Here is a 27,888-nt window from a genome sequence, read left to right as displayed (position 1 = left end):
AGAAATCAGCAACATTTATAAATAAGGTGCACACCTTTTTGGTCTAGATTAAATGCTCTATGAAATTAGACTACATCGTCTGAAAATTCAGTGACCCTTTAAGACTCAAGAGTTGCAGCTTACAAAAAGAAAAGGGTAAATGAAAATGGGGTAAAAAGGGTCATACAAACGTCACACTCCCCGCACCGACTGGCCGATCAAATGTTCATCCACAAAGCATCATTACATCCGGTGAATGATCGGTACATACAGCCCACTGGTGACTAACATTTCTCTACAGTAAAAGCCATCGTCTTGGATTTTTTTTTGCCATTTGGTCAACTTAGGTGAGCCTTTGTAGGAAATTTGGCAATAAGTACTTAAGCTGACAAATATACGGAATATCATATTTTACAGAAACTGATACACAATGGAGAGAAATATACAAGTTTATATTTTTTATTGTTACATTTTTTACATTATAATGTAAAAAAAAATTAAACATTAACATTTTTAAATAATGTTATATTTCCTTGCATTGACTCTTTATATGATCAGATTTTGGTAAACTATACTAATGGGAACATTGTACATCCTTGTGATCCTCAGACAATTGTCTTTAAGATCTTTGTTATTCCTGTGTTCGGGACAATTGGTTGAATGATCTGACCATCGTGTGTCTGTCCATTGCCCGATCAATGTCTTGTATATTGCCAGTGTTAGGCTCGGCCTATACAGCACCAAATGACGAAGACCCAGCCTTAGTTGTAACCGGCAGCCTGGCCATTGCAATCTTCATTCCACCAAAAGTGACCTTGGTGACATAAATGGACAATTCTCATATCCCTTATTTCTAAAAACCGTCTCCTTTAATATTCGAGTCTTAGATGGGATTGTTACTTATACATAAGTCACATCTGTGGTGAAGGGCGGTACAAATCTTTGATCACCTTGAGTCTCCTTATTGATTTTGGCAAAGAAAATTTGAAAAACAACATGTAATACAAAAGAAGCAACTGCAAGTAAACTCCACAACATCACATCTAGTGACGCCTCTAAGTGTCTCGTGTCCACATACAGATACATATACCCCTATGGGAGTCCTTGGGAGCTTTGTGTCCAGTCATCTTCCTCAACCCAAGAGTCTCCTTTTTATCGTACACATAAAAAACTGAAATATGAGAAATGTCCGGCGTCCATCCCAAATCTGAGGCTGTACAAATCTATGGAGCCGTTGGACTGGTCCATACAATGGAGGTCTGTTTAACTTGTCTTGTTTCCTGTAGACCTGAAACTGAAGAACAAGATGGTCAGGCTATGTCTCAGAAGACGTTCTACTAGGATGACTGCAAGAATGTATCATGTCATCAAAGAAAACCAGGGCACATGTTTACCTTATGTAACGTGCATGGTGGTAAGAGTGGTGGAGGAGATGAACAGAAAGTCAGTATAAGGCTGAGGGCCCATGTTGCAGAAACGCAGCTTTTTTTGTTGCAGATTTTGTTACGTTTTTTTGACGCAAAGCCAGGAGTGGATTGATCAGAAAGAAGAAGTAGAAGAGATTCCTACAGATCTCCAATTCCTTCTGTAGCCATTTTTTCCTTTGGATCAAAAAAAACTGCAACAAAAAACTATGTGTTTCTACCACATGGGGCCTTAGTCTAAGTCATAATGCATAAAAAGTCACCAAAAGCCAATTCCCCTTCCACTTCCAGCTCTCCCAGAATATCCAGAGACTCCTGTAACAAGGGGAGACCTCTGAGACATCCAGAAAACTGGAGTTTGAGCAGCCTCCAGGTAAGCGGCAGGACACTAATATCCTAAATATGATATATTCAGCCATCACTTACTTCTTGGAGTCTCATTGGAAATCATTGTATCCTGGGATTGGAGTGTAACCTGCAGACGAAGAAAAGACCCCACTGTAAGTAATGTCTTTACTGCAATACCCAAAACGTGCATATAAGAGTAACCCAGATACCCCCGACCATCTCCTCTGCTGGGTCACTCATGTCCTCTTCTCACCTCCTCCCATCCATGTCTGCAGGATTTCTCATGTGCATTACTGTTACATCTACAGGGAGACTCTCGTTCTCGTGATTCTGGGAGGTTCCATTAGTTTCACCCCTGTATACGTGGGGGTAAGTATTTGTGAGAAAACCCCTTTCAATGCTCTTTTTGTTAGATATGCCTCTTTAGGAGAGGAAGACACCACTGCAAAAAAACATGGTCACTTGCAGGGCTGATTGATGGAGACACGTGCATGGTCTCCATTCAAATGTTTTATAACCCAAACACCCCTAAATATAGTGATTCCTCATATAGTCTCCACATAATGCCCCCTACTGACCAGTCATTGAATATATTACATACAAATAACAAAAAAAAGTTACTCACCTAACCCGGTTCCCAGGATCTTGCCTGCAGGCTCCAGCCTTAGTGATATCTACAGCTCATTGCGTCTCCCCACCGCTGGCATTGTCAGCAGACGCCTGAATGGTGGAGCACGGAATGGATATCTCTGTGCTTCACTATTGTAGGAAACTTTTTCTGCATCCTCAGGGTTCAGATAGAATTGAAATTGCTACCTAGTTCCTGCAACAGTGAGACAGCAGCCAAAATGTAGGACTGTCCTGTTCGATCCAGGTCTCCTGAGGGCCCCCGCTATTATAGGGCCCGGTGTACATGCTCTGTTTGCTCTATGGCTAACACAGCCCTCATCGGCCACTGACATTATACCTAGATCACATTGATCTGCAGGTACCTGCACCAGCGTCAGCCCTGCACACAGCACCAGGTTCTAGGAGTTCATGGTCGTCCCATCGATCATTACATTTTGCCCTATCCAAGACATCATAGATTTTAATACAATATCTTATTTTGACAGTATCCCTAAAAATCCATGTTTACGATGTGGCAAGTTACTACAGTGAGGGTTCTTGCCAAACCCTCTCCAGTTTGCAGCGTATGTGCCCAATTTGAGGTAAAGAGAGACTGTAGAACTCCTCCATCCCATTACTGTATTGAGCCCATTGTAAAGATGGCACTTAGGCTACGACATAACCATGAGCATGTGCCAGGTCTGTGGTTGGATGGCACATGGATGATATCCGGCTGCCGCCTGCACCTCCACAGACCTGTAAGTGAGCCCAGGCCACAAATCCAACAGGAATAGGATCTGTGCTGAGATTTGTCCCAGGCTCACGGCCCCATAGATGAGCCCATAACAATACAAGGGGCCATAGCATATAATGGGTCAGTGTTAGCACACAGAGTATACACATAGTCATGTGCATGAGGCCTGAGCCTGGGCTCACATGTGCATTGCTGTCACCATCTATCCATTGTAAGATCAGATGAACGGACTAAGCATTAAGATCGGGGAGCGGGGGATCCCACTACTATAATGGAGTCTGCCAGGTATCCATTGTTTTCGCCATTATTTTGAGGATGAAATCGCTCTGCGTGCAACAAAACCTTAAAGAGAATGGCAAACCCCTAAAAGTGCTAAATACCTTTATATCGCTGCACCTCTGCTGAACCTAACAAGGTCTTCTCAGATTTCGGCTCCCGCTGCAGAGATATTGGCGCCATTGGCTACTGTTATCCCTGTATTGTCATGTGGGCAGGTGCTGGGCAATGGAAACACCCACTTGACAGTATAAGGTTTCCCTACAATTAGAAGCAGTAGGGGGGTGCGAATCCTCAACAGTATAATAAAGACAAGACATAAGGACACGAATAAGGGATATATTTATAGAATAAAGACAAAGCAACAATGTGACAAATACAGAAGACAAACATAAAGATAACATAGACATGTAGATACAGCGACATACAGGAATGACATACATGACAGACACACAGACATGTACAGTGCGGGCACTATAAGGGTATAGGCTGATGTCTGTGCAGGACATGTGCAGCCGTCTTACTCTAGGTACACACCAGTGTTCGGGGACATTAGGCTTAGATTAGGTCAGCAGGATTCTTCTCTCCACCAATTTCCACCAGTGGACCCCATTATAGTCAACGGAGACCGAAGGGAATCACCTTTCAAGCGGATAGAGATTCCCCAAAAACGAAAACTCGAAGGCTAGTGTGACCCTAGAGTTACAAATTATACATAAGCTTATACAGGGGGCATATGCTGGGGGTAATAACATACAGGGGGATATGATGGGGGTAATAACATACAGGGGGATATGCTGGGGGTAATAACATACAGGGGGATATGATGGGGGTAATAACATACAGGGGGATATGATGGGGGTAATAACATACAGGGGGATATGCTGGGGGTAATAACATACAGGGGGATATGCTGGGGGTAATGACATACAGGGGGATATGCTGGGGGTAATAACATACAGGGGCACATGATGGGGGTAATAACATACAGGGGCATATGATGGGGGTAATGACATACAGGGAGCATTTACCAGGGGTAAATTGGTTAAGTATTGGTCAGCATTGACTCTGGCCAATGTGTGGAAGGAAGAGGGTCTGTCCTACAGTACTGTGCATAAGTTATAGGCAGGTATGTAAAAATGCAGCACAGTAAGAATTCTTTCAGAACTAGAAGTGGTGATTGTTAATTTCTCTGAATGATGAAAAGAGAAATGTAAACCCCATCAATATTCGGTGTGACCTTTGCCCTCCATCTGTTCTTCTCGGCACTTGCAGACAGTGTTTGGCAGATCTGGGCAGGGAGGTTGTTCCCGCCGCCATCTTGAAGAACTAAGCCCAGATCTTCTGTGGATGTTACTTGCTCCAATCCGTCTGTCTCTTCATGTCATCCCAGACAGACTGGATGATGATGAGATCAGGACGATATCTGCGGGGGCCGGATCATCCCTTCCAGGACTCCTCCTCCCACGCAGAAAGGTCACACCAAATACTGATGGGATTTACATTTCTCTTTTCTTCATTCACTTCACTTTGTATATTGACAATAAACCATTAACCCTTCTATTTCTGGAAGCCTTCTTACTTTAACCCATTTTTCCCACACCTGCCTATAACTTTTGCACAGTCCTGTACATAGGTGATTACAGTATTTATAGCGCTCGTATTGAGTCTATTAAATAGGGAAGCAGCGTCTATCATCATCTAGATTTTTTACCGCCCCCTTCAGTGCACCCCCCAGGTAAAAGGGAACAGGTGAAGGAGACCTGGCGCAGACACTTGGGCTCTCCACCACTATCAGCTCCCCCTCCAAGGAGTCGGCCTCACTGTCTTCCATAAGGTCTTTGTCTTCTTCCACCAGTAAGTCGGAGTCACCTGACACCAGCGAGGACGAGGAGCGGTTAGTGATGGAGCCCTCCCTGCTTAAGGAGATGAACGCAACAGGAAAACATGGAGCAAACATGTGACGCCAAGGACAGGAGATGGCGGGGAAGACGGGACAGTCATCTACAAGACAGGAACATGAAATCTTATGTGAGTCCTAGGAAGGGTTAGTGGTACATGAATAGTGCAGATGATACAAGCGTCACTGGGGTGCGGTCACACTATGTATTTTGGCAATGAGATTACTTTAGGACATTCATCAGCCATTGAATGTTTGTAGCAGGTTTTGGTAAATTTTCCTGAGCGGTGAGTCGTCCTTACTGGTGGCGAAACCGGATACAAAGTCCTGCATGTCCAAGTTTGTGTCCAGTTAAAAAAATACACAAAATACAAGACGCTCACGGGCGCTCACTTTGCAGGTCCATTCAAGTGAATGGGTTTGATAACTGACCGCCAGGTTTCCGTCTCCCATCCAGTTTCTCTCGGCAGAAGACGGAAACCCAAAAACGGAGACCGGGCACTGGTGTGAACCCACCCTAAGATTAATTTCCATTGTCACTACATTGCACAGACAAGCCTCACCGGGCCGAGGTTCCAGCTGTCCTGAGTTTTCTGGGTTTGTGCAAAATTTTTGTAAACAATCCTGGCAAATTCAAGTCCGAGTGTGTCTCACAAGAGCTCAGGTCTAAATGTGTGGTCTAAGTCAGTGCAAATTTTGGAAAGTAAGCGTTGGGTTGTACAGCTTTACCAAAAAAATATTTTTGCAATGTTATTTTTGGGAAAAAATAAAATAAAAAATAGGGGGGGATTATGTACAAAAATCCACCGAAATGGAAAACGTACCTGTCACGCCCTCTTGCATACCCTTCAGCATGCACCTTGGCGGTATAGCTTACCTACTTAGATGACCACCACCCACGCCACAGGTCAAAGGTCAGCAAGTGTCAACTCAATATATGTCATCAGTGAGCCACGGAAGGCCAAGCAAAGAATAAGGTATAGGGGTGTTGGGAGAGGGGACGATACACATCTCACTAATGAAATGGAGATTGCTAAGTAACTGCACCAGGACACAATATAGTATAATGTATTTAGCCCCATGCAATATAATAAATTGTATCTACACCCATGCACAGCTGCAGTTCCCTCCAGTGTCCAGCAGGTGGCGCCATAGTCCTTCTAATCTATCTATTGTATTCTCGCACTGATCTGTATAAGCAGCAGATTCCTCCACTCACTGTCTATGGTCCTGTCCATAGTCCTTCTAATACTTCCTAACATTGAAGGCTCATTAATAATCTGCTAATTGTGTAGACTCTGATATTATACGGTCACTCTGAGATTCTTCTTCCCCTAGGGTCATCCCTCTAAAATAGAAATACCTCTCTTTCCTCCCTACCATGGAGATTTCTATTGGGCTCACAGAGCCCATAGTAATACAGAATGGCCTACACTATTAAAGGACTAGTAAATGGCTTTTTATTTAAGGACCCGGTCCTCTGAACAGACAGATTTAGGCTAAGGCCCCACCTTGCGGGAAAAAAAGCTGAAACCCATCACATTTTTTCATTGCATTTTTATCTGCAGTTTTTTTTCCCTTATTAAATTTACAAGGAGCATTTCCGCAGGTAAAACTGACTCGATGCAATGAATTATAACCGTGGTCTTTTCGCACTACGTGGGGGCTTAGCCTTAAACTTAGTGTCAGTCTGTATCATAAATCCTGGATACAGCGCTATACTTGCTGGTGCAATAACTTGTCATATATCACGCCTGCTGGTGTCTGTCTAGTGATGGATCCCGCACCGCTCCCTGTTCGCTGTCTTTGATGTCTGACTTTCTGTCTTCCTGCAGCAGCTACTGGGAGGATCGGGACTAAACTTAAAAAAATTACCTCCCTCTATTGGTCTCTCCCCGTGAGACAGAAGGAAAAGTTCCATTTGTCCATGTTCTTATGAGCTTACCACTTTTCTTGGCGTTCTTCCAGCATATAAATCCGGCTAACAAGTTGATCAGTCCTAGACCAAAAATCACAGCGGCGACACTGATCTTCATGATCTGATTGGAGGTCAAACCATGTTCTGTGTGAATAAAAGGCGACAGGTGAGACTGGGATACAGTGGAACAAGCGCAAAAAGCGATATAGAAAGAGAGAAAGATATTAATAAAAATCACCTTAATATTAACATAAAGTATTTACGGAAAATAGAGAACAAAGTAAGAGAAACAGAAAGAACGGAGTGATAGAATTTTAAAGGAATATTCTGGTAACAACGTATCAAATGGATAAATGATAACTAAAAAACAAATAAATAAAGCGCCGATTCTGCATGGACATTGCAATACCGTTCAGTCTTTAGGACACAGACAAGGTGTATCACCCCCGGCCACAGAGCAGGGCACGTGGACAACGGCCACTCCGCTCAAATCCGTCTGGCTATGGTCTTGCAGCACTGGGCACACGGCCACCATTCTGGAGATTAGTGGGGTCCAGTGGTTACTCCACCACCATAAGAAGCTAGAAATTGTCCAGGACATAAGTAATAACTTGTTATTACCAGAATATCCCTCCAATAAAAACACAGAAGTCCACAAATTGTTATCTCTCTGTGCACATTAAAAATAAATAAATGACAAGTATTACAAGTGAGGCTGCATGTTACAGCCCCGTACCCCGAGCCCGCAGTGAGGCCCTGGGGTGCTGCTGACAATCCCGGGTCACACTTACTCCAGGTTGTTATCATGGATTGGTTTAGACTCGCATGTTCCACTATACAGGTATAATTGTCTTCAGGGAGAGAGTCCCTCAAATCCAGCTTCAGCACCACCTGGTAGGTCCAGTCTCCGGCTCGCACGGCCTGGGTTTCATTCTTAACCACAACCATGTCGTTTTTAATCCAAGCAACAGCAATGTCTGGAGGGTAAAATCCCCACACAAAGCAGATGAGCACCGGGAGATTCTCATCATTAAACTGCTCAGGAGAAAAGACCTCCATGGACGGCGTCACTGCGGAGAACAGACGTGTTATACAGAATACTGAGACATTGTATCCGTACAGCAATATAGTCATTTACTGCAGTATTATAGCACCGCTATATGTGCTCATAGGGGGGGGTATGAAAGTAGTTACATACATGTATATATGGGGCAGTATTATAGCAGTTATATTCTCTATACAAGGCAGCATTCTAATGATATATATGTCTATAAGAGGCAGAATTATACATATAGGTATTATAGGAATAGATATTATAGCAGTTATAAGCATACAGTAATCTAGTGCGGTAGTTATATCTGTGTCTATAGTAAATAGTATTACCATATAGGTGCAGTAGATGGTGACACCTTATTGCATCCTATTTTGGGGACAATATTCCACTAGGGCTGCTCTGCACTCTATGAGACCATGGGTGACTACAGAGAGTAAATGTCCGGCACACAGTAGGTACCATCGGTACAGGTCAGTGACTATACATCTGTCTGTAAATTCTATAAATTTAGCCTATAGTATGACATGTAATGTATGTCTATATCACCACCTTAGACTGATGCAAGGTTCCCACAAGCGCCGTCTCTCCATTGGAGGATCAGAACAACGACCAGCAGACAGCTAATAGAGCAGTAACACAGAACGCACATCGGGTGTCCGTCATTTTACTCTGATTTTCGGGTGGAGCTTGTGACGGAGTCCGGCACAGATGTAAATGTAGATTTATAGGACTATATCTGGATGGATATACAAAGTCCTATGTTGTGCCTGTCAGAGTGTGCAGCGCCACCTACTGGATCAGGCAATATCCGCTCCATTTTATCATCTACCGCAGGGGTAGGGAACCTTCGGCTCTCCAGCTGCTGTGAAACTACAACTCCCAGCATGCTCCATTCACTTCCATGGGAGTTCCAAGAACAGCAGAGACAGTATGCATGCTGGGAGTTGTAGTTTTGTCACATCTGGAGAGCCGTACGTTCCCTATCCCAGATCTACCGTATCCCATGTGTTCTGGCTGGGGTGTTACTACTCACCGCTTCTTTCCACCGTACTGTCCCAGAACGTCTGTATTTCATCTTTGCATCTTTTCTCCTCTGATTTCACGTACGATAACATGTCTAGTTTAGTGGTGAATTCTTCAATATAATTTGACACCACTTTCGACATATTTTCAAAAGGTGCATAATTGATAAACTGATTGCTAGCGGGGTCATACACCAGGGCAATCAGGTGGTTAAGTGTAATAGCATACTGAAATGTAACGTTCCCTTGCTTATCATCTCCAAAACCGCAGTTTGAAATCTCCTGCATGACGTAGCCTGCAAAACAGAGACACCTATGTAATAATACAAGCGAAAACAAATGCAAAAGAAGTATTTTATTTCATCTTCATGTCATCGTGTCCACTAGGTGGCGCTAATGTGCAGAAGATGGAATACAGACAACAAGTCTCGAACGATAAATCGAATATTATGCAAAATGCAACATGGTACAACATTTAGGCTCATGAAAGACAAATCCTAAGAGCAGTGACAGCGAGGCGAGTGATATATTGTTATAGATATAGCGTGCAGTATACCTGTTGCAGGCAGAGATATGGCGCTGTATACCAGCAGCAGCCCAGCTATATACCCTCTCATCTCTGCAGTCCGGTTGCATATGCCGATGAGATATAAAGTTCTCTACACAGAAAGTCTGTTCTATGTTGGCGGCCAATAGGAAGGCAGAAGTACGGTGTCATCACTTGTTACTAGGTAGAGCCTCGCTCCTCGCTGTAAGGTACTTTCTGATCTGGATGTCAAAATGAAACAAAGTGAGAAGTTGGATAGGCTAAAAATAAAAAAATTAAGAACGGACTTATTTCAGTGCTGACCTCCCAGATAAACAAGGGCCGAGGAGACAGAATGAAGGGAAAATGACATAAAGCTATCGGATTGTATCCAGGGACTTGTAATAGTTACAATGTTTGTATTCAAGATTAAACACATTCAGCGGGCAAGTCCACAACAGATTGGCTGCAGAGACAAACCTGCTCATTGTGATATACAGTAGCGGATTAGTAGATGGGACACACTGCTGAAAAATACCGCAAAGTGTCCCCTTGTGAACCCTAACATTCACACGGAGGAAAATGGCGCTGAATTTGGCGTGGAATCCACCTCAGATTCAGCGCTAAACGTTAAGGAACCCATTGAAATCAATGGGAGGTTTTTTTTTCAGCGCTGAATCTGAGGTGGATTCCACGCCAAATTCAGCGCCATTTTCCTCCATGTGAATGTACCCTAAGCATGCGGCCGCTTTTCCGCGTTGGTTTTATTCCATAATGTGTGGAAGAGACTACTCAAAAAACGTGATGTTTCTGCCATAGACTTTTCTACAGTTTTTTGGCAGTGATGCGCTGTGTGGGGACTTAGGCTAAGAGTTTCAGACTAAAGTTTTTTTGTTTTTTTTTTAATATTGACGATCTATCCCATTCTCAGCACCCCTGCCGATCAGTGATTGAAGGAGCACAGGACAATGTTACAATACACAGAACAACCACCTCTATATGTATGATATGTGCAAATAATAATAATGTCAGTCTTATATTTTATTCACACTGAATCTTTGCCAGGAGAAAAGGGTATATACCATATATTGGGCAAGTGTACAGTATTGTGCAAAAGTTATAGACAAGTAGGAAATGCTGCACAGTAAATTGCTTTCAGGAAGAGAAGGGTTAATAGTTTGTTTATGTCAATTAATAAAATTAATTGAATGAAGAAAAGAGAAATGTAAATCCCATAGATATTTGGTGTGACCTTTGCCCTTTGGAGGAGGAGGAGTCCTGGAAGTGATGATATCGCCCTGATCTCAACATCATCCAGTCTGTCTGGGATGACATGAAGAGACAGACGGATTGGAGCAAGTAACATCCACAGAAGATCTGGGCTTAGTTCTCCAAGATGGCGGTGGGAACAACCTCCAAACACTGTCTGCAAGTCCCGAGAAGAACTGATGAGGCAAAGGGCAAAGGTCACACCGAATATTGATGGGGTTTACATGTCACTTTTCTTCATCCACTCTTTATATGTCATTAATTGACAAAAATAAACCATTAACTCTTTTATTTTTTAAAACTATTCTTAATTTGCAGCATTTTTTCACAGTTGCCTAAGACTTTTGCACAATACTGTATGTCACTAATTTGAGTGAACAAAAACAAAAATTCTCTATGATAAGGGAAAAAGGGCAGCAAGAAGACGAAGAACAATGCAACAAACACATAACAAGTAGATAATATCATATAGTGACCTGACAGAGGGGCTCGCCGGACCCTCCGACACAACTGCTAGAGACATAACAGCAAGTGGCAAGAGCTGCAGAAGCCATTCCTGACAACACGTTGTGCATATAAAGCTATCTCATATTGCTGACTTGGCAATATGTAGTCAGGTAAGAAAACTTTCAGGTCTCCAAGAAAAAACTGTGTTTGCTGTTGTCTATGGAGGGAGATGTCAGCGGCGTCCAGGATTATGATAGAAAGGAGGCTTTCATTATCCAGATCAGTGGTTTGTAGGAGTCTGGAGTTCCCCTAAGTGCAACTCATCTGCAACTAAGGTTAGATGTACCCCAAGGAAAAGTCAGCCCAACTCTCCAACTCTTCTCTCTTCTTAGGTGATTTGCCCCATAAAACTATCCAGTTGTCATTATGGTGCAGGGATATAAGGTTACAACTTGTGCAAATTACAGCTGCCGGTCCCTGAAATGTGTTGCAAATGAAGTAACTCACAGTAATTACAGATGAGCCCTGGATTCTGCCTCAATGTCAGTGCAACGCGCCTGGTGATGTCAAGGGCACTTGTACCTCTCTTCACTGCACATACCCTGCACATTGGATGCAAGCATTGTGAAGTGTGCCCGGCTCAGCTTCACTGGCTGCAATGTGCCCAGTCCTATGCGCTAAAGTGGACTCCCAGTCACTTTCTAAACAATGAGGGTATGGGTGGCCGTAATGTATGCAGGTGGGGACCCTAACCTCAGACTGCCTTGATTTAGAGAGCCTTGAAGGGGTTGACCAGATGGAGCACCCTAATAAATGTTCTGTCATTTTAGGAAGAATTTTTTTCTCCTTATCAGTCTGTCTTTGAAGTGTGGGAGGAAACCCAAGCAAACACGGGGAGAACATACAAACTCCTTGCAGATGTTGTCCTTGTCAGGATTCAAACCCAGGACTCCAGTGCTGCCACTGTGGTGCCAGGAGGAAATGTTATAAGACAATTTGTTTGGAAAATGGAAACTGCGTCAGAGAGAGGGCGAGAGGTTTATATGTTATGTCCAGAGAAGACCAATCCTCTCTATACCTTGCATTGTCTGAAATGGACCGAATCTCCCTCCATTTGGGCTGCATTTGCAACCTGCCTGATTTCTCCTCCTAGTATTGGCATAAATCAGAGTAATTCTAGGTTGTTATAAAAAAAAATCTGCATTTTATATTTTAGCGTGTGATATTTTTTTTCTAAAAGCTTAAGGTGGAAATCCCCTAAAAAGATTGTGAACTTCCCTCTACACAGAAGAGTGTGTATATTTATCTCACTTCCTAATAAGACACTTCCCCCATGTCTGCCCCATCCCGATAATATGAGGTTATTTCAATTTTCAAAAATATCAAAAATTCAGCTTGTACATTGAAAATGAAAGAATACAACCTATATAACAATATGATGCAAGAAGAATGTGTCACATGTGATACAAAAGAAAAAGGTTACATCCATGTTACATGCTGGGGTATGTAACAGGGAGACAGTGCTAACCATGCCTACATAAGGTCCAGAGGGAGGAAGGGAGGCAGTACTATCTGTGCAGTGCCCCCGAGTCTACCTACAGTCCAGAGGGAGGAAGGGAGGCAGTACTATCTGTGCAGTGCCCCTGTGTCTACCTACAGTCCAGAAAGAGGAAGGGAGGCAGTACTATCTGTGCAGTGCCCCCGAGTCTACACACAGTCCAGAAAGAGGAAGGGAGGCAGTACTATCTGTGCAGTGCCCCCGAGTCTACACACAGTCCAGAAAGAGGAAGGGAGGCAGTACTATCTGTGCAGTGCCCTTGATTTACATATGTCCAGAGAGAGGAAGGGAGGCAGTACTATCTGTGCAGTGCCCCCGAGTCTACACACAGTCCAGAAAGAGGAAGGGAGGCAGTACTATCTGTGCAGTGCCCTTGGTTTACATATGTCCAGAGAGAGGAAGGGAGGCAGTACTATCTGTGCAATGCCCTCAGGTCTACATACAGTCCAGAGAGAGGAAGGGAGGCAGTACTATCTGTGCAATGCCCTCAGGTCTACATACAGTCCAGAGAGAGGAAGGGAGGCAGTACTATCTGTGCAGTGCCCCCGGGTCTACACACAGTCCAGAAAGAGGAAGGGAGGCAGTACTATCTGTGCAATGCCCTCAGGTCTACATACAGTCCAGAGAGAGGAAGGGAGGCAGTACTATCTGTGCAATGCCCTCAGGTCTACATACAGTCCAGAGAGAGGAAGGGAGGCAGTACTATCTGTGCAGTGCCCCCGGGTCTACACACAGTCCAGAAAGAGGAAGGGAGGCAGTACTATCTGTGCAGTGCCCTTGGTTTACATACGTCCAGAGAGAGGAAGGGAGGCAGTACTATCTGTGCAGTGCCCCTGTGATCCTACAGTCCAGAAAGAGGAAGGGAGGCAGTACTATCTATCTATCTATCTATCTATCTATCTATCTCCTATCTATCTATCTATCTATCTATCTCCTATCTATCTATCTATCTATCTATCTATCTATCTATCTCCTATCTATCTATCTATCTATCTATCTATCTATCTATCTCCTATCTATCTATCTATCTATCTATCTATCTCCTATCTATCTATCTATCTCCTATCTATCTATCTATCTATCTATCTATCTATCTATCTCCTATCTATCTATCTATCTATTTATCTATCTATCTATCTCCTATCTATCTCCTATCTATCTATCTATCTATCTATCTCCTATCTATCTATCTATCTATCTCCTATCTATCTATCTATCTATCTATCTATCTCCTATCTATCTATCTATCTCCTATCTATCTATCTATCTATCTATCTATCTCCTATCTATCTATCTATCTATCTATCTATCTCCTATCTATCTATCTATCTATCTATCTATCTCCTATCTATCTATCTATCTATCTATCTATCTCCTATCTATCTATCTATCTATCTATCTCCTATCTATCTATCTATCTATCTATCTATCTATCTCCTATCTATCTATCTATCTATCTATCTATCTATCTCCTATCTATCTATCTATCTCCTATCTATCTATCTATCTATCTATCTATCTATCTATCTATCTCCTATCTATCTATCTATCTCCTATCTATCTATCTATCTATCTATCTATCTATCTCCTATCTATCTATCTATCTATCTATCTATCTATCTATCTCCTATCTATCTATCTATCTATCTATCTATCTATCTATCTATCTATCTCCTATCTATCTATCTATCTCCTATCTATCTATCTATCTATCTATCTATCTATCTATCTATCTATCCATTTATGTCTCTGCTTCTTGGTTTGGAAAAGAAATAATTTAAGTGAACGAAACTTCAAAGTCACCTCCAGTAACTGCACACAGACATTTGTGGACATTTGTCCTTCACCGGTTATCTCACTTCTGTCATTCAGTAACCGGCACTAAGCAATTGACTTGTACAACATGAGCGGCTGCTGTGCACAAGAGAGGCACAATGACTACTGGATTGGGATTCAATCTCACCTGCATTTACTTATGTTACACACAATGTAACCATTAAATACCGCCCCTTCTACCTCCTATGTCAGCCCCTCTACCTCATAGATTGTAAGCTCTTTGAGCAGGGCCCTCTGTCCCATCCTGTGACTTGACTATTACTCTGTAATGTCTCTTTTTGTCTGTACTTGAACCCTACATTTTGTACAGTGCTGCAGAATATGTTGGCGCTATAGAAATGAAATGTTTTATTATTATTATTATTAATCAAAATCATAAATACTATTCCTGAGATGTCAGCATGTCTTTGTCTATGACCTCTCACCTGGGTCTCTCTTCCCTTTTGGAGAAGATATTCTGGTTTTGCTTTAATTCCAGGTTTCACCAAGCATTGATCTGTAGGGATCTACCTTCCAAAAGGTGGCACTAGAGCATGTTCTCCTTTCCCCACAAAGGAGGTATCTTTAGCGGGATACGTATGGTCTGCAAATCCATGTACACATAAAGCCCCTTGCAGATGACCATGGCATGTGTCTTGTGCACATTGACCCATTCATTTCTGTTGGTCCACGTACAAGACCGTGAATTACACAGTCCCATGTGCAAGCTATGCAGGCCACAATACTCAGGATAGGCTGTGTGCACCCGGCCTTATACCCCAGTAAATGTTTGTTACTACTGAGCACCATTTTGCTGGTTAGTATACTGATGAGGACTTTCCTGTATATACGTGTTCGGCTCTGCCTCTCCCTCCTCCATCATTTTATTACTACCTGTTTTTATATGAAGCCCGATAGTTTTCTGTTTCATTTTGCAAAGCACATTCCTAAGATGTGACCCTTATCGTATGAACTTCAGACATTCATTTATAAAATAGTCATGAATATTTATTTAAAAAGTTGCACAAAAAAAATCATTGCTTCCAAAATCTTCATTGCATGTAAAACATCATAATAACCAGTCCCAAAGAGCATTAGATTTACACCTTCATCTCAGCAGGGTTTCCCCTTAGTCTTCATAAATAGGAATGTTTGTGCATAAAATGTAATAATTAGAGATGAGCGAGTACTTTTCGGATCAGCCGATCCGAACAGCACGCTCGCATAGAAATGAATGGACGTAGCTGGCACACGACCGGCCGCCGTCCAAGCGGAAGTACCAGGTGCATCCATTCATTTCTATGGAGTGTGCTGTTCGGATCGGCTGATCCGAACAGTACTCGCTCATCTCTAGTAATAATATATTAGTATGTGATGCAGGAATCTCATTGCTTGTGAAGGTCCAGCAGCTTATAGAGGGCACGTCATGAGATGATATCTATGTGTGGCTGCAATAAACATGGTGTTCGGTCATGTGAAGTGTCTGACATGGACATCACATCATCATCATCAGGACCATCAGCTTTATGAGATTGCAGCAGAATCAATTAGCTTTCTTTTTACATTTTATGGCCAAAATCTACCACTTCTTTATATGAACCATAAAACCTCTTTTATGTTTTCTATGTGAATGACACGCTTATGGAAAATACACAGTAGTTGGCCCGGTCTCCATCACCGGTCTTGGGAAACATTAGGGTAAATTCACACGGGGGTTTGGGTCAGGATTTTGAGGCCGTATTCGCCTCAAACTCCTGACCAAACAGACGGCTCCCGGAAAAAGAAGCGACACGCTCATTGATCAGGCTGTTTCGCCTCACGATTCGGCCTGAAGACGCTCCCTCCTCCGGACTAGGTCCATTCATTGGGCCTAATCTGGAGCGAAGAGCGCGGCTTTCAGTCACGGCTACCCAGTTTTTGGACCAGAACCCAGTTTTTTTGGCATAGAAGACATTAAAAAGTTGCAATTTTTTGTGCAAATTAGATTTCTGCCCAAATAAATTGTGACTTTTTTGTTTTTAGCATCACCCTCGTCCTTTTCCCAAAAAGTTGACCTGCGTACATTTCCCTTTGGTGCTGACAACGCCCGTCTTCTGTGGCCGGCTTTTGGCTCAGACTAAACAGAGACATTTATTGTTGATCTGCCTCAAAATTAAATGTCAGGCGACTTCCTTCTTCCTTATTGATATATTGGTGACGCCGCAGACACATGAAAATCTTCTGAAAGCAGCAGGTACATAGTCGGGTGTAATAGAGGGGGCTTGTGATGTTATACTAACATGTCACCATATAAAATGGCGCCGTAGATGATCACAGGAGGTCTGGGGTCCGGCACATTATGAGGTATGCGCATGGTCCAGACAAGGGCTGAGGCTTTGCAGTTTCTTCAGTCTTTAAAAAGCAAAAAATAGGAAAGTCCGAGAAAGTGAAAAAGAATCAGTCTGCGGAGAATAAAAAGGAAAAACATCATTGTCAATAATCAGTAATTATTACCTGCTGCAAAAATCCTCCTGATCATAGAAATACAATGAAAATCGTTAATCTGGCGTTAATCCAATTTCTTCCTAACTTCATGTGATTTCCTGCATTTCTAAATGTGACAAATCTTAGTTGTTGGAACCTACTTAAAATGTATTGACCCCTCCTCCAGTTCAAGAAGAAGGTCAGAGGAAATTTACCCAATGCCATATTTTATTTTCCTTATATTTTTGAGACTTTTAAACTGCAGAAATTGTATCAGCACCAAATTCCCTGAAATCCTGGCTGCGGTTTTGGGACATGGATGTTGATGGAGCACTGCAGGCTCGCTGAGCCGAATCTGTGAACATATATCCAACTAGCTGGTACCCGCGACGTCGTCTGCGGTGATTGTAGCAGTGGGTATATACAGGCGCGGGTAAGGTTTTCGTACTGTGTATAAGGTCTGGGATATGAAATGTAACTTTGTATCTTGTTGTTGCTGTAATTCAGAGAATATGTGAGACTTTTGTGTTGCAGTTACTTTGTATTTGAGCTGCTATATATACGGTGTTGTGAGAAACTTTACATAGTGACTTTGGGACAGAAGTATTTGAAGTTAACCCTTTCCCGCCGATGGCATTTTTTGATTTTCGTTTTTCGTTTTTGACTCCCCTCCTTCTAAACCCCATAACTTTTTTATTTCTCCGCTCCCAGAGCCATATGAGGTCTTAATTTTTCCTGGGACAAATTTTTCTTCATGATGCCACCATTATTTATTCTATATAATGTACTGGGAAGCAGGGAAAAAATTCAGAATGGGGTGGATTTGAAGAAAAAATGCATTTCTGCGACTTTCTTACGGGCTTTGGTTTTACGGCGTTCACTGTGCAGCCAAAATGACATGTCCCCTGTATTCTGTGTTTCGTTACGATTCCGGGGATACCAAATTTATATGGTTTTATTTACATTTTGACCCCTTAAAAAAAATCCAAAACTGTGTTAAAAAAATTTTTTTTGAAAAGTCGCCATATTCCAACAGCCGTAACTTTTTTATACGTGCATGTACGGGGATGTATAGGGCGTCTTTTTTTGCGGGACTGGGTGTACTTTGTAGTTCTACCATTTTCGGGAAATGTTATTGCTTTGATCACTTTTTATTCAAATTTTTATCAGAGTCAAAACAGTGAAAAAACGGCGGTTTGGCACTTTTGACCATTTTTGCCGCTACGGCGTTTACCGAACAGGTAACAGCTTTGTAGAGCGGGCGATTTCGGACGCGGGGATACCTAACATGTATGTGTTTCACAGTTTTTAACTACTTTTATATGTGTTCTAGGGAAAGGGGGGTGATTTGAATTTTTAATCCTTTTTATTTTTTTTTATATTTTTTTTACTTTTTTAAAACTTTTTTTTTGCATTTATTAGACCCCCTAGGGGTATTGACATGGGTGGGCGGTGTCGCGGATTGTCAGAGCGGTGGGGGTCGGCAAACATGGCTGCTCCGGAGTGTTAAAGAGAGCCTCCTGGAGTATCGGTAAGGTGAGGGGCAAAGTGGTAAAGTATATGTATATGAGATTGTGTGGGGTTAGGGGCGAGGCTGTAGAGGGCAATATGAATTTTGGGGCTTGCTATGGTCCAAAGTGTGTGAGATTGTAGAGATGGTGGTGTGAATTTGGGTTTTGTGGGGGTCCTGGCACAAACGTATGTGCGCTATTGTGACGAAAAGTAGCCTATTGTGCAATCAGGTGTATTAACTATGTTTGTGGAAACTTTCAGCCAAATCGGTCAAGCGGGTTTTGCGTGATTGAGGAACAAACATCCGAACACACAAACCCACAAACTCATTAATAGGATACACAAGGAGAAGACACTGCAGCTAAGAGAAGAGGAAGGTCCCGGCTTACCAGTATTGTGCAACCTCTTAGCAAAGTAGAAAAACAAGAAGCCCAGAAGGAGGAAGATAATGCCGAGAGCGAAACCCAAACCGCACAGGACATTCTCCAGAAGTTCAGAAGGAGCCGGATACTGAGGAACTGAAAGTAAGAAAGGATTGGTGAACACTTAGCATCTGTCTTATCATAAAACCGCACTGCATGTTACTTTCAGGATATGTGTAGTGAATGTATACAAGAAGATTGAAGTTGGAGAACTAGATATACAGAAAGCAGAACTTATACATTCCAAGGTGCAGAATGACGGTCCCATAGCGGACAAGCCAAGGGTGGATATTAATCTGCTCCTCCATTGGAGATAAGCAGCACCAGAGGTCTCCGGCTGCCACTGTTCTCCCTGCTAATGACATGTCACACTCTCAGGTATAAAGACATACAGTATATAGGTAAAGGCTGCTTTATCCCTGCCCAGTCACACAATATTACTGCACAATTTTGCCACTTTTTGGTGCAACTTGGCACCTATAAGCCACACCGTTTTCTTCAAAGCAACACCCACATGTCTAGCAAAATGGACACATTTTTGCTCAAATTAGATGCAACATAATGCTCCAAGTTGCTTTTGAGAAGGGCCAAAGATGCACCCCATGTAGGCCATTGTCGTATGGTAGCCACAATAGTATAAGTGGATCAGTGTTTGGTAAGTCTGTGTCACTTGTTAATCCCTATATCCCTCGTCCTCACATCCTCTAAGACGTCTGTAACTATAAGGATAAGTTGTAACAAGTTTATTCATCTCTTTCCTTTCCCAGATGATTGTCAGATATTGTTTGGCCATGGATGATGGGAATACTCGGCATCTCACTGCTTCACTGCAACCCATAGGCCGTAAAGAAAAGGATGTGGACATGAAGCGTAAAGGAAGGGGACGGATCCCTGTCATAAAGCGGAGCGGACGAGTTCCCTTATAACAGGATCACGGTTATGTAATCTACTGCACGCGATAAGGTTTCCCGTGAGGTCATACTCAGCAATACAGATATCTCACATGGATGTAGGGGCGCAGCTTACTGAAGGTCCATCTGTAGGATCGGTCACCCATGTGTGATCAGTGGGATCGTGTCCACAACATCAGCAGTAAATAGTATAAAGCTTGGCAGTATGTGTGGCTGTGCCTGGAGAATAACCTCATGTCCATGCAAGTAAATAAACTCATGTGAATGAAAGAGGAACGTTCACTACCCCCAACCATCTACAAGTCGCTGCATAAATCAATGGGGACCACTGCACTGACTTGCTGTGTCCTGTTAGAATTCTTTGCAGCAGTTACCTCACTTACAGCACACTGATGCATTACAGCGCCGGTAACCCCATAGAAGTGAGTGGAGTGCCGGTCCTGCAAGCACAATGGCGCACCATTCACAAGGAGGTCTTATAAGGACTCCTCTTGATCACTGGAGGACCCGGCAGACCTCCAGCAATGGGACACTTATACCCCGTCCTGTGGATAGAGGATAAGTGTCCATTGCAGGACAAACCCTTTAAAACATATTGGGGTAATTTATTAAGACTGATGTCACCCCAAAAGTTGTCACTGTTCTGGAGTCCTTTCATAATAAATGTGACCCATTTTATGAGAACCTGGAATGAATACCTGCACAATAATTCATATGTGTAAATAATTAGGTGTATTATTTTAATTAATTCTACATTAATTATTATCAATTTTAATTATTCATGTATTTATGTGCTCATTTAATGAATAAATTAATTACTGCCCTCTAATTAATATCTGTATGATAACGTATTTTAGGTTATGTTGCTATTACACCTATCAGCCTCGTGGTAACATAGTAACAATAGTAACAAAAAAAGACACCTTGTAACTGCAGCCTTAGCCTCCATTCACACAGGGCAGCGAGGTACTTACTCCAGTACTGTATAACAGTCCTGTTATCTCCGCCCACTTGTACTTCACAAGAGAAGACATCATGGTGGTAGGGGGTGACATTGAGGTAGGAGAAGGCCTGGAAGGAAAGACTGTCCACAGCAAAATAGTTATTTGTGCTTAAGGATCTTGTCAGGACATTGGCGTTCCTCCTCCAGGTGATGGTGAGAGCCGGCGGATAGACGTCATTGACGGCGCAGATCAACGTGTTCGGCACGCCCAGCCTGAGAGGATGTGCGGTGAAAACGGTCACGTGTGTGCCACCTAAAGACAAAATACAATGTAGGAGCTGAATGGATATTGTTTCATATTGGTGACGTCTGGGTGGGATTATTAAAAGTTAAACATTTTTGCAAATATAAATTAGTAAAAATGTTCAAGAGTTTTAAAGATTTCCTCTAACCATCTTAGTAGTGACATATGTTGTTTGGATCAATTGCCAATGAATTGCGGAACGTTGTATACTCTGATAACCAGCCATGATGTCCTCATTGTTGCCGGATTACCCGCACTGTCCCTGCCCGCTGACTTGTCCACCATATAGAAATCATGCCTGTGTTTCCAACAAGTCCCAGACCACAGAACGTTCCAGCGATCAAAACAAAAGACTCTCAAAAACAAGATGTTAGAGAAAATCTTTAAAACTCTGCAAAATTTGTATTTATATAGATTTTAATATAATATTTCACTTTTATTTATCTGCAAATTTAAATGTAGTTTTGTTCATGGGAAAGTCCCATTAGGTTGAAGCCCCACGTTGCAAAACATAGCTTTTTTGTTGTAGGAGGTAAAAGTTTAAGGACTTTGTATCTATTTCCTATTCATTTTATATCTCTTTGTACCGCGTAAGCCGGTGGATATGAAATATAAAAAATTGAGAGTCTTCAGTAGTTGATACTTTTTTAATGGATAACTACTGAAGACTCTCAATTTTTTAATATTTTCTTATCTTTTGTAATTTTTCCATGTTATTATCTATATTTAAAAAGATAAATTAAAAAAAAAACTAAAATCCTGCAATTTCAGCTCTTACTACTAAGCCTAAAAAAGTCTGTGACTTCCTATTTCCTGCAGATGGCCTGGAGCGGACCCTATTGATTTCTATAGGACAGTTCTCTGGGCATGCTCTGTAACCTTTTCAAAGGTCATTGCATAGAGTGGGGGAAGTAGATTGTGAAATCTCCTATTGTAACCAGAGGATTCTGTGTCTTATTTCCTTATACATGATCGCTGTGATCATCAATGTACTGATAAGTGATGTGGCTGCTGCAAATCTCCTACAGAAAACAGGAAGTCTCAGGATATTATTTGGCTTAGTGGCCAGAGTCGGAACTGCAGGATTGTTAGAATTTTTTTAAAAAAAATGTGGATATCACAAATTTTTTTTATAAAAAAAACCCACTTCTTTCCAAATATGTTTAACATAAAACTTGATTTAAAATATAGGTCATTTTCTGGTAACACGTTCTCTTAAAGTTGCAGTATCAGTCAGCTATTTACTAGAGCATGCATTCTGGAGTTTCCAAAAATAGGATTTCCAGACGGGACTCTAAGGGGATCTAGTGAACGTCCGAAGACACTAAGGCCGTCTTAAATAACAGCTATGTCCAGGCTTTCTGCAAACTGACTTTCACCCTGGATTAGTTCTCCGATATGGAAGCCCCCTTTAATAACTGACCTCTAGCCTCAGGAGTGATGTCTTTAAGTACTTCAGTCAAGTCTTGTCTAAACCGTTGACACAAATTCACATGGGCGGATATAGTTGAAGGATCGGGGAAGGCCAGGTCGCCCCACCGGCCAAACTCTTTCAGCCAAGGAGAGACGGTGTTATCGCTAAAGTTAAAGCTGAACATCTGATCGTCACCAAACATCTTCAGGAGCCCCGAGGACGGCTCGCTGGGCTGACAAAACAACACCTGACTTAAGGAATATTCATCATCTGAAAAAGATGAGAAAAAGTGACGGCAAGACATAAAAGAATGAACAGAATTCAGAGAACGTATCAGCTACATTATAGGTTACAGTAACAGATCCTGGAAGCCAATGTGCCATAAGTAGACACATCATGTCTGGGGTAGTCTTCCATGACCTGTATGTGCACGGCTTCTTGGAGGAGTCCACAGTCATTTGTACACCCTTGTCTTATATTAATGCATAGCTCAGGCAACCCCAAGTGTTTAGAGACAGACTCAAGTCCCTCTTAGGTCCCTATTTTTGATATTGGAAATGGAAATGGATGGGCTTTAATAACGTTAAAGACAATGTGTTATCAGGAAATTACCCAATATTTATATCGTTAAACATATTTTAAAGAATTTTTGATGTTTTTGAGTTTCAAATTTAAAGCTTTATAAACAAAATCCATTAAAAAAAGTTGCAATTCCAACTTTTGCCACTAAGCCTAAAACTGTGACTTCCTGTTTCCTACAAAGGTGCCCTAGGCGGTAGACACAATGGACGGGAGCAGACTCTATTCACTGGTATGGCCGTCCTGTGACCTGGGCTGATGGGAAGTAGATAAGCTGTGAAAACACCTTCAGTGACTGGTAGAGTGATCGCTGTGATCAGTGTGCTGTAAGTGAGGGGACTGCTGCAAAGAAATCTACAGGACACAGGAAGTCTCAGTATATCATAAGGCCTAGTGGACGGTGTCAGAACTGCAGGATGGTTAGGATTTTTGTAATATAGGTAATAAAATTGAAAAAAAAAAAAAAAAAAAAATATGTCTAACATAAGACTTAAATTATTGGGGGGTTTTTGGCAGCACATTGTCTTTATTGTTCAAGAAATTTAATATCTGGTCTCCAACTGTATGTTAGACTGCAAGAGATATCATTGTTGTATTTTGGATCCTAACAGAGAGGACTTTTACGTCCGCTGGTTTCAGTGTTGCAATGGCAGACACCTATTGGACTCCATTATAGAACAGCGGCCCTTCCTTGGCAGACCCAAATGATGGAGAGACCGGCGCAGATTTGATAAGAAAGACTTTCGGCACCATATAGAGCAGGGGTAGGGAACGTACGGCTCTCCAGCTGTTGAAAAACTACAACTCCCAGCATGCATACTGGCTCTGTTGTCTTTGGAACTCCCATGGAAGTGAATGGAGCATGATGGGAGTTGTAGTTTCACAGCAGCTGGAGAGCCAAAGGTTCCCTACCCCTGATTTAGAGGATGTAATAGGACCTGCCGAAGTGCAATACTATGAGCAGTAGATGCTGATTATTAAGATGGGGACTCTCTTGCCTTCCCTTTAATTAAGGGGATCTATTACAAGCCCTGAATGGCATCATAGTCCTGATCAGGATAAAGCAATTCCAGGTTGTTTACCAATCTCTGAGTCATTCTGAGCTCCATGGCTGAGACGGATCACTGGATAAGTCCCACAACAGCTTGGAAGGTTTTATGTGGGGATAGAAGGCTTGTCACCGTGCACTTACTAGATAAACATGTATACTGTATAGAAAAGCATCAGCCAGGGCCTCCATTATTAGCTGTGCAAAGTGCAATCTTTACAGGGGTCCTCGGGGACCATGATAGGATAGGCCGTCATTATTAGTTTAATTAAACCCCCACCAATCAACCGTTTATAGGATAAATACCTGATCGGTGGGGTCTGACCACTAAGACCCCCACTAATGCTGAGAATGGGGCTTGAATTCAGTGCGCTTGTTGTCAGACTTGTTGGGGGTCTCGGCAGACAGAACCCCACCGATCAGGTATTTATAAGTCTAATAGTATAGGTGTAAATGCTTTCCATGGCAGAACCCCTTTCAAAGAGCTTTTGGAATTTGGGTGACACCCCCCCCCCCACACACACTCTTCTCAGCTCAGTGACATCACTTGGTCAGGCTGCAGCTTGGTCCCATTCAAAAGAATGGGGCTGAGTTGCAATACCAAGTACAGCCACTATACAATGTGTGGCGCTGTGCTGGATAAGCAGTGAAGAGGTCACAGCAATGGAACCCGTCACATTGGTCCTGATGTCTGCTCTGCATGCTGTATGTTACAGGGCAGAAGATTCAGTATAACTTATTATTTAATAATCCTTCTCTTGCTCAGGAGTCCAGTGGGCGGTCCTCTACAGTAAATGACAGCCATCCATGTACGAGATAAGAATGTTATATAGTTAGTTACAGTTAGATACTAATCTTATTGTCTATGATTTCCATTTACAGAACAGAACTAATGTGATTCGGTAAGGTTGGATCCCCCTGCATATGGACAGTAGGCGTAAATTACTAAAAAAAAAAAACATTACAATTGAAAACTTTTCTATACGCTCTTCACTAAGATCACAAAGACATAATATCAGGATTCATTTGGAAACATAAACGTAAGACAATAATACTATACAGGGAGTCTGTGTGTGGTCATCCCGTACTGACATGGACGAGTATTGGCACTTACCACAGTGACCCGGCACGGCCAGCAGGGGAAGCAGCAGCACCAAGGCATGGAGACCGTCCAGAGACCGGCAGAGCGGCGGCATGTTCAAGTCTTTGTAGTATGGAGTAAGGACTGTGTATGGCACCTCAGACAGCGAGCTCCCTCTATAACCAGTGTAGCAGCTATAGATCCAACCCTACAATCTAGTACTAGTCATAGTAAGCCTAGGAGAGCGCTCATCCCTGTGCACAGCTCCCAGGCATCACCTATAATAATAATAAGTAATAGAGACCGGGAATCCTCTGCATCATGTGCTGCTGCACCCCGAGTCTTGTCTGCACTCAGGAACCCGCAGAGTCTTTCACTTTTGCATGTTTAACTCTTGCAGTGTCTCTCCAGTGTCACAGGACTCTCTGCACCCAGCAGAATACGCCTAGTAGGCTTCACATCCACATATGCAGCCAATGGAAGAATTTTCTTGGTTTTGTCACTTGTTGCCTGGTAGACACGTCGCTCAGCCTCCTCTGTCTGTAACTAAGCCTCACTTGGCTGCTATCAGGATAATATAATACAGAGGTCCTTGACGTTACAATATAAAGGGTTGTCCGGGATAAAATGATAACGTAACACTAAGCTAAACACCCTCCCCCTCCCTAACTTATAACTTACTTTGTCAAAAATTTATATTTGCCCAGATCGCCGGGGTGGTTGTGATTTTCCGGTGATGTTCCATTTCCCTATTTCCGGAATTGGAATGTCACCAATACTCCCCCCAGCACCACCACCACACACCTCATCATACTTACCTGTCTTCATGTACTGATATTCTGGGCACGAAACGTAACTTCCTTCACTTTTGCCAGCGCCTGCGCAATAGTAGCAATCTGGCTCTATTGCGCAGGCGCCATTAGACGGGAAAAGGAGAAAAGGATCTGTTGTGCTCAGAAGATCCGGACAGGAAGAAACGGTAAGTATGATGGGGTGGGTTGAGTTAGTTATTTAAAGAGGACCTTTCACCATATCTGGGCACAGGCAGTTCTATATACTGCCAGAAAGCTGACAGTGCGCTGAATTCAGCGCACTGTCGGCTTTCCCGATCCGTGCCCGGTGTAAAGCGCTATCGGTCCCGTTACCGTAGCGCTTTACAGTCAGAAGGGCGTTTCTGACCATTAGCCAGAGACGTCCTTCTGCCTCGCGGCGCCAATCGCGCTGTGCTGTGGAGCCGGGAGGAACGCCCCCTCCCGCTCCTGATAATGCTCGTCTATGGACGAGCTGTGTGAGCAGAGGGAGGGGGCGTTCCTCCCGGCTCCACAGCACAGCGCGATTGGCGCCGCGAGGCAGAAGGACGTCTCTGGCTAATGGTCAGAAACGCCCTTCTGACCATAGAGCACTATGGTACCGGGCCGTAAGCTCTTCACACCGGGCACAGATCGGGAAAGCCGACAGTGCGCTGAATTCAGCGCACTGTCAGCTTTCTGGCAGTATATAACACTGCATGTGCCCAAAAGTGGTGAAAGGTCCTCTTTAAGTAGAGCTAGTAGTCCGCAGGCTAGCTAGGGAAACAGGGAAGGGAGGAGAAGGGAGTACAAGGGGGATCTGAGTGAAGAACAATGCATCATGGTAGTTGTAGGATAAGAGAGCCCTAAGCTAGCCATGTAAACAAATGCAGAAGACACCAGGAGCTCCCAAAGAGACCAAGAAATCACTCAAGACAGAAAGGTATTAGGGTATTAATCCAATAATAGCACTAACAAACCTTTTAAAATATGGGTTTTTTTGCTCGGAAAACCCATTTATTAGGTTCCGGAACAACCATTGTAAGGGCGGGTTCACACGGAGTATTGTGGCTCGTCATTTGGTATGTACACGCCACGGGATCTTTTGCGGGCTGTATACGCTCCCATTGTTTTCAATGGGAGCCAGTACCGTACACGCGACGCTATTTTGCGGCCGTGATTTTGCAGCGGCCGCAAAATAGCGCTACGTGTATGGTACCGGCTCCCATTGAAAACAATGGGAGCGTATACGGCCCGCAAAAGATCCCGCGGCTTGTACGTACCAAATGACGAGCCACAATATTCCGTGTGAACCCGCTCTAACTTGACACTAATGTATCATGAGACTAGAACTCTATTGGAAACTAGTAATTGGTTCCAAAATGTCCCAAAAATATGACAAAACAAAGATTATGGTAAAATAATAGGATAACTCATATACATCTAGCAAACCCTTCCTCATACATAGAAGTTGCCGGAGACTGTAAATGACTTTCTATCATGGGGACAGGAGCTATTTTTAAG

At 42.9% G+C, this 27,888-nt stretch overlaps 2 protein-coding genes across 2 annotated transcripts; both read right to left on the bottom strand.

Annotated features, from left to right (window-relative positions):
• Window positions 1-514: 514 nt before the first annotated feature.
• On the bottom strand, window positions 515-9,907 carry LOC142185099 (HLA class II histocompatibility antigen, DM beta chain). Its single transcript, XM_075260351.1, has 6 exons — window positions 9,841-9,907; window positions 9,296-9,580; window positions 8,000-8,278; window positions 7,236-7,352; window positions 1,830-1,878; window positions 515-1,273 (listed from the first exon to the last, which is right to left on the bottom strand). Exons 1-5 carry the CDS (start codon window positions 9,899-9,901, stop codon window positions 1,841-1,843), a joined length of 780 nt encoding a protein of 259 aa, XP_075116452.1. The 5' UTR covers window positions 9,902-9,907; the 3' UTR covers window positions 515-1,273; window positions 1,830-1,840.
• A 5,996-nt stretch (window positions 9,908-15,903) lies between these two features.
• On the bottom strand, window positions 15,904-25,945 carry LOC142185201 (class II histocompatibility antigen, M alpha chain). Its single transcript, XM_075260481.1, has 5 exons — window positions 25,610-25,945; window positions 22,878-23,138; window positions 21,182-21,463; window positions 19,264-19,392; window positions 15,904-17,340 (listed from the first exon to the last, which is right to left on the bottom strand). The coding sequence occupies exons 1-5, from the start codon at window positions 25,689-25,691 to the stop codon at window positions 17,336-17,338; spliced, it is 759 nt and encodes a 252-aa protein (XP_075116582.1). The 5' UTR covers window positions 25,692-25,945; the 3' UTR covers window positions 15,904-17,335.
• Between the last annotated feature and the right edge of the window lie 1,943 nt (window positions 25,946-27,888).

The sequence above is a fragment of the Leptodactylus fuscus genome, chromosome 11, assembly GCF_031893055.1.
Source record: "Leptodactylus fuscus isolate aLepFus1 chromosome 11, aLepFus1.hap2, whole genome shotgun sequence".
Lineage (NCBI taxonomy): Eukaryota > Metazoa > Chordata > Amphibia > Anura > Leptodactylidae > Leptodactylus > Leptodactylus fuscus.
This window is presented reverse-complemented; position numbering and strand designations above follow the sequence as displayed.

Bases quoted from the DNA above. Each gene is read 5' to 3' on its own strand.
- LOC142185201 (XM_075260481.1), bottom strand. From the start codon at position 25,691: ATGCCGCCGCTCTGCCGGTCTCTGGACGGTCTCCATGCCTTGGTGCTG. The intron at 21,464-22,877 runs GTCAGTTATTAA...TTTTGTCTTTAG, and splicing joins CATCACTCCTGAGGCTAGAG to GTGGCACACACGTGACCGTT. The intron at 19,393-21,181 runs GTAAGTACCTCG...TCTTACTTTCAG, and splicing joins GACTGTTATACAGTACTGGA to TTCCTCAGTATCCGGCTCCT.
- LOC142185099 (XM_075260351.1), bottom strand. From the start codon at position 9,901: ATGAGAGGGTATATAGCTGGGCTGCTGCTGGTATACAGCGCCATATCT. The intron at 8,279-9,295 runs GTGAGTAGTAAC...TGTTCTCCGCAG, and splicing joins CAGTACGGTGGAAAGAAGCG to TGACGCCGTCCATGGAGGTC. The intron at 7,353-7,999 runs GTAAGTGTGACC...TTATTCACACAG, and splicing joins ATCCATGATAACAACCTGGA to AACATGGTTTGACCTCCAAT.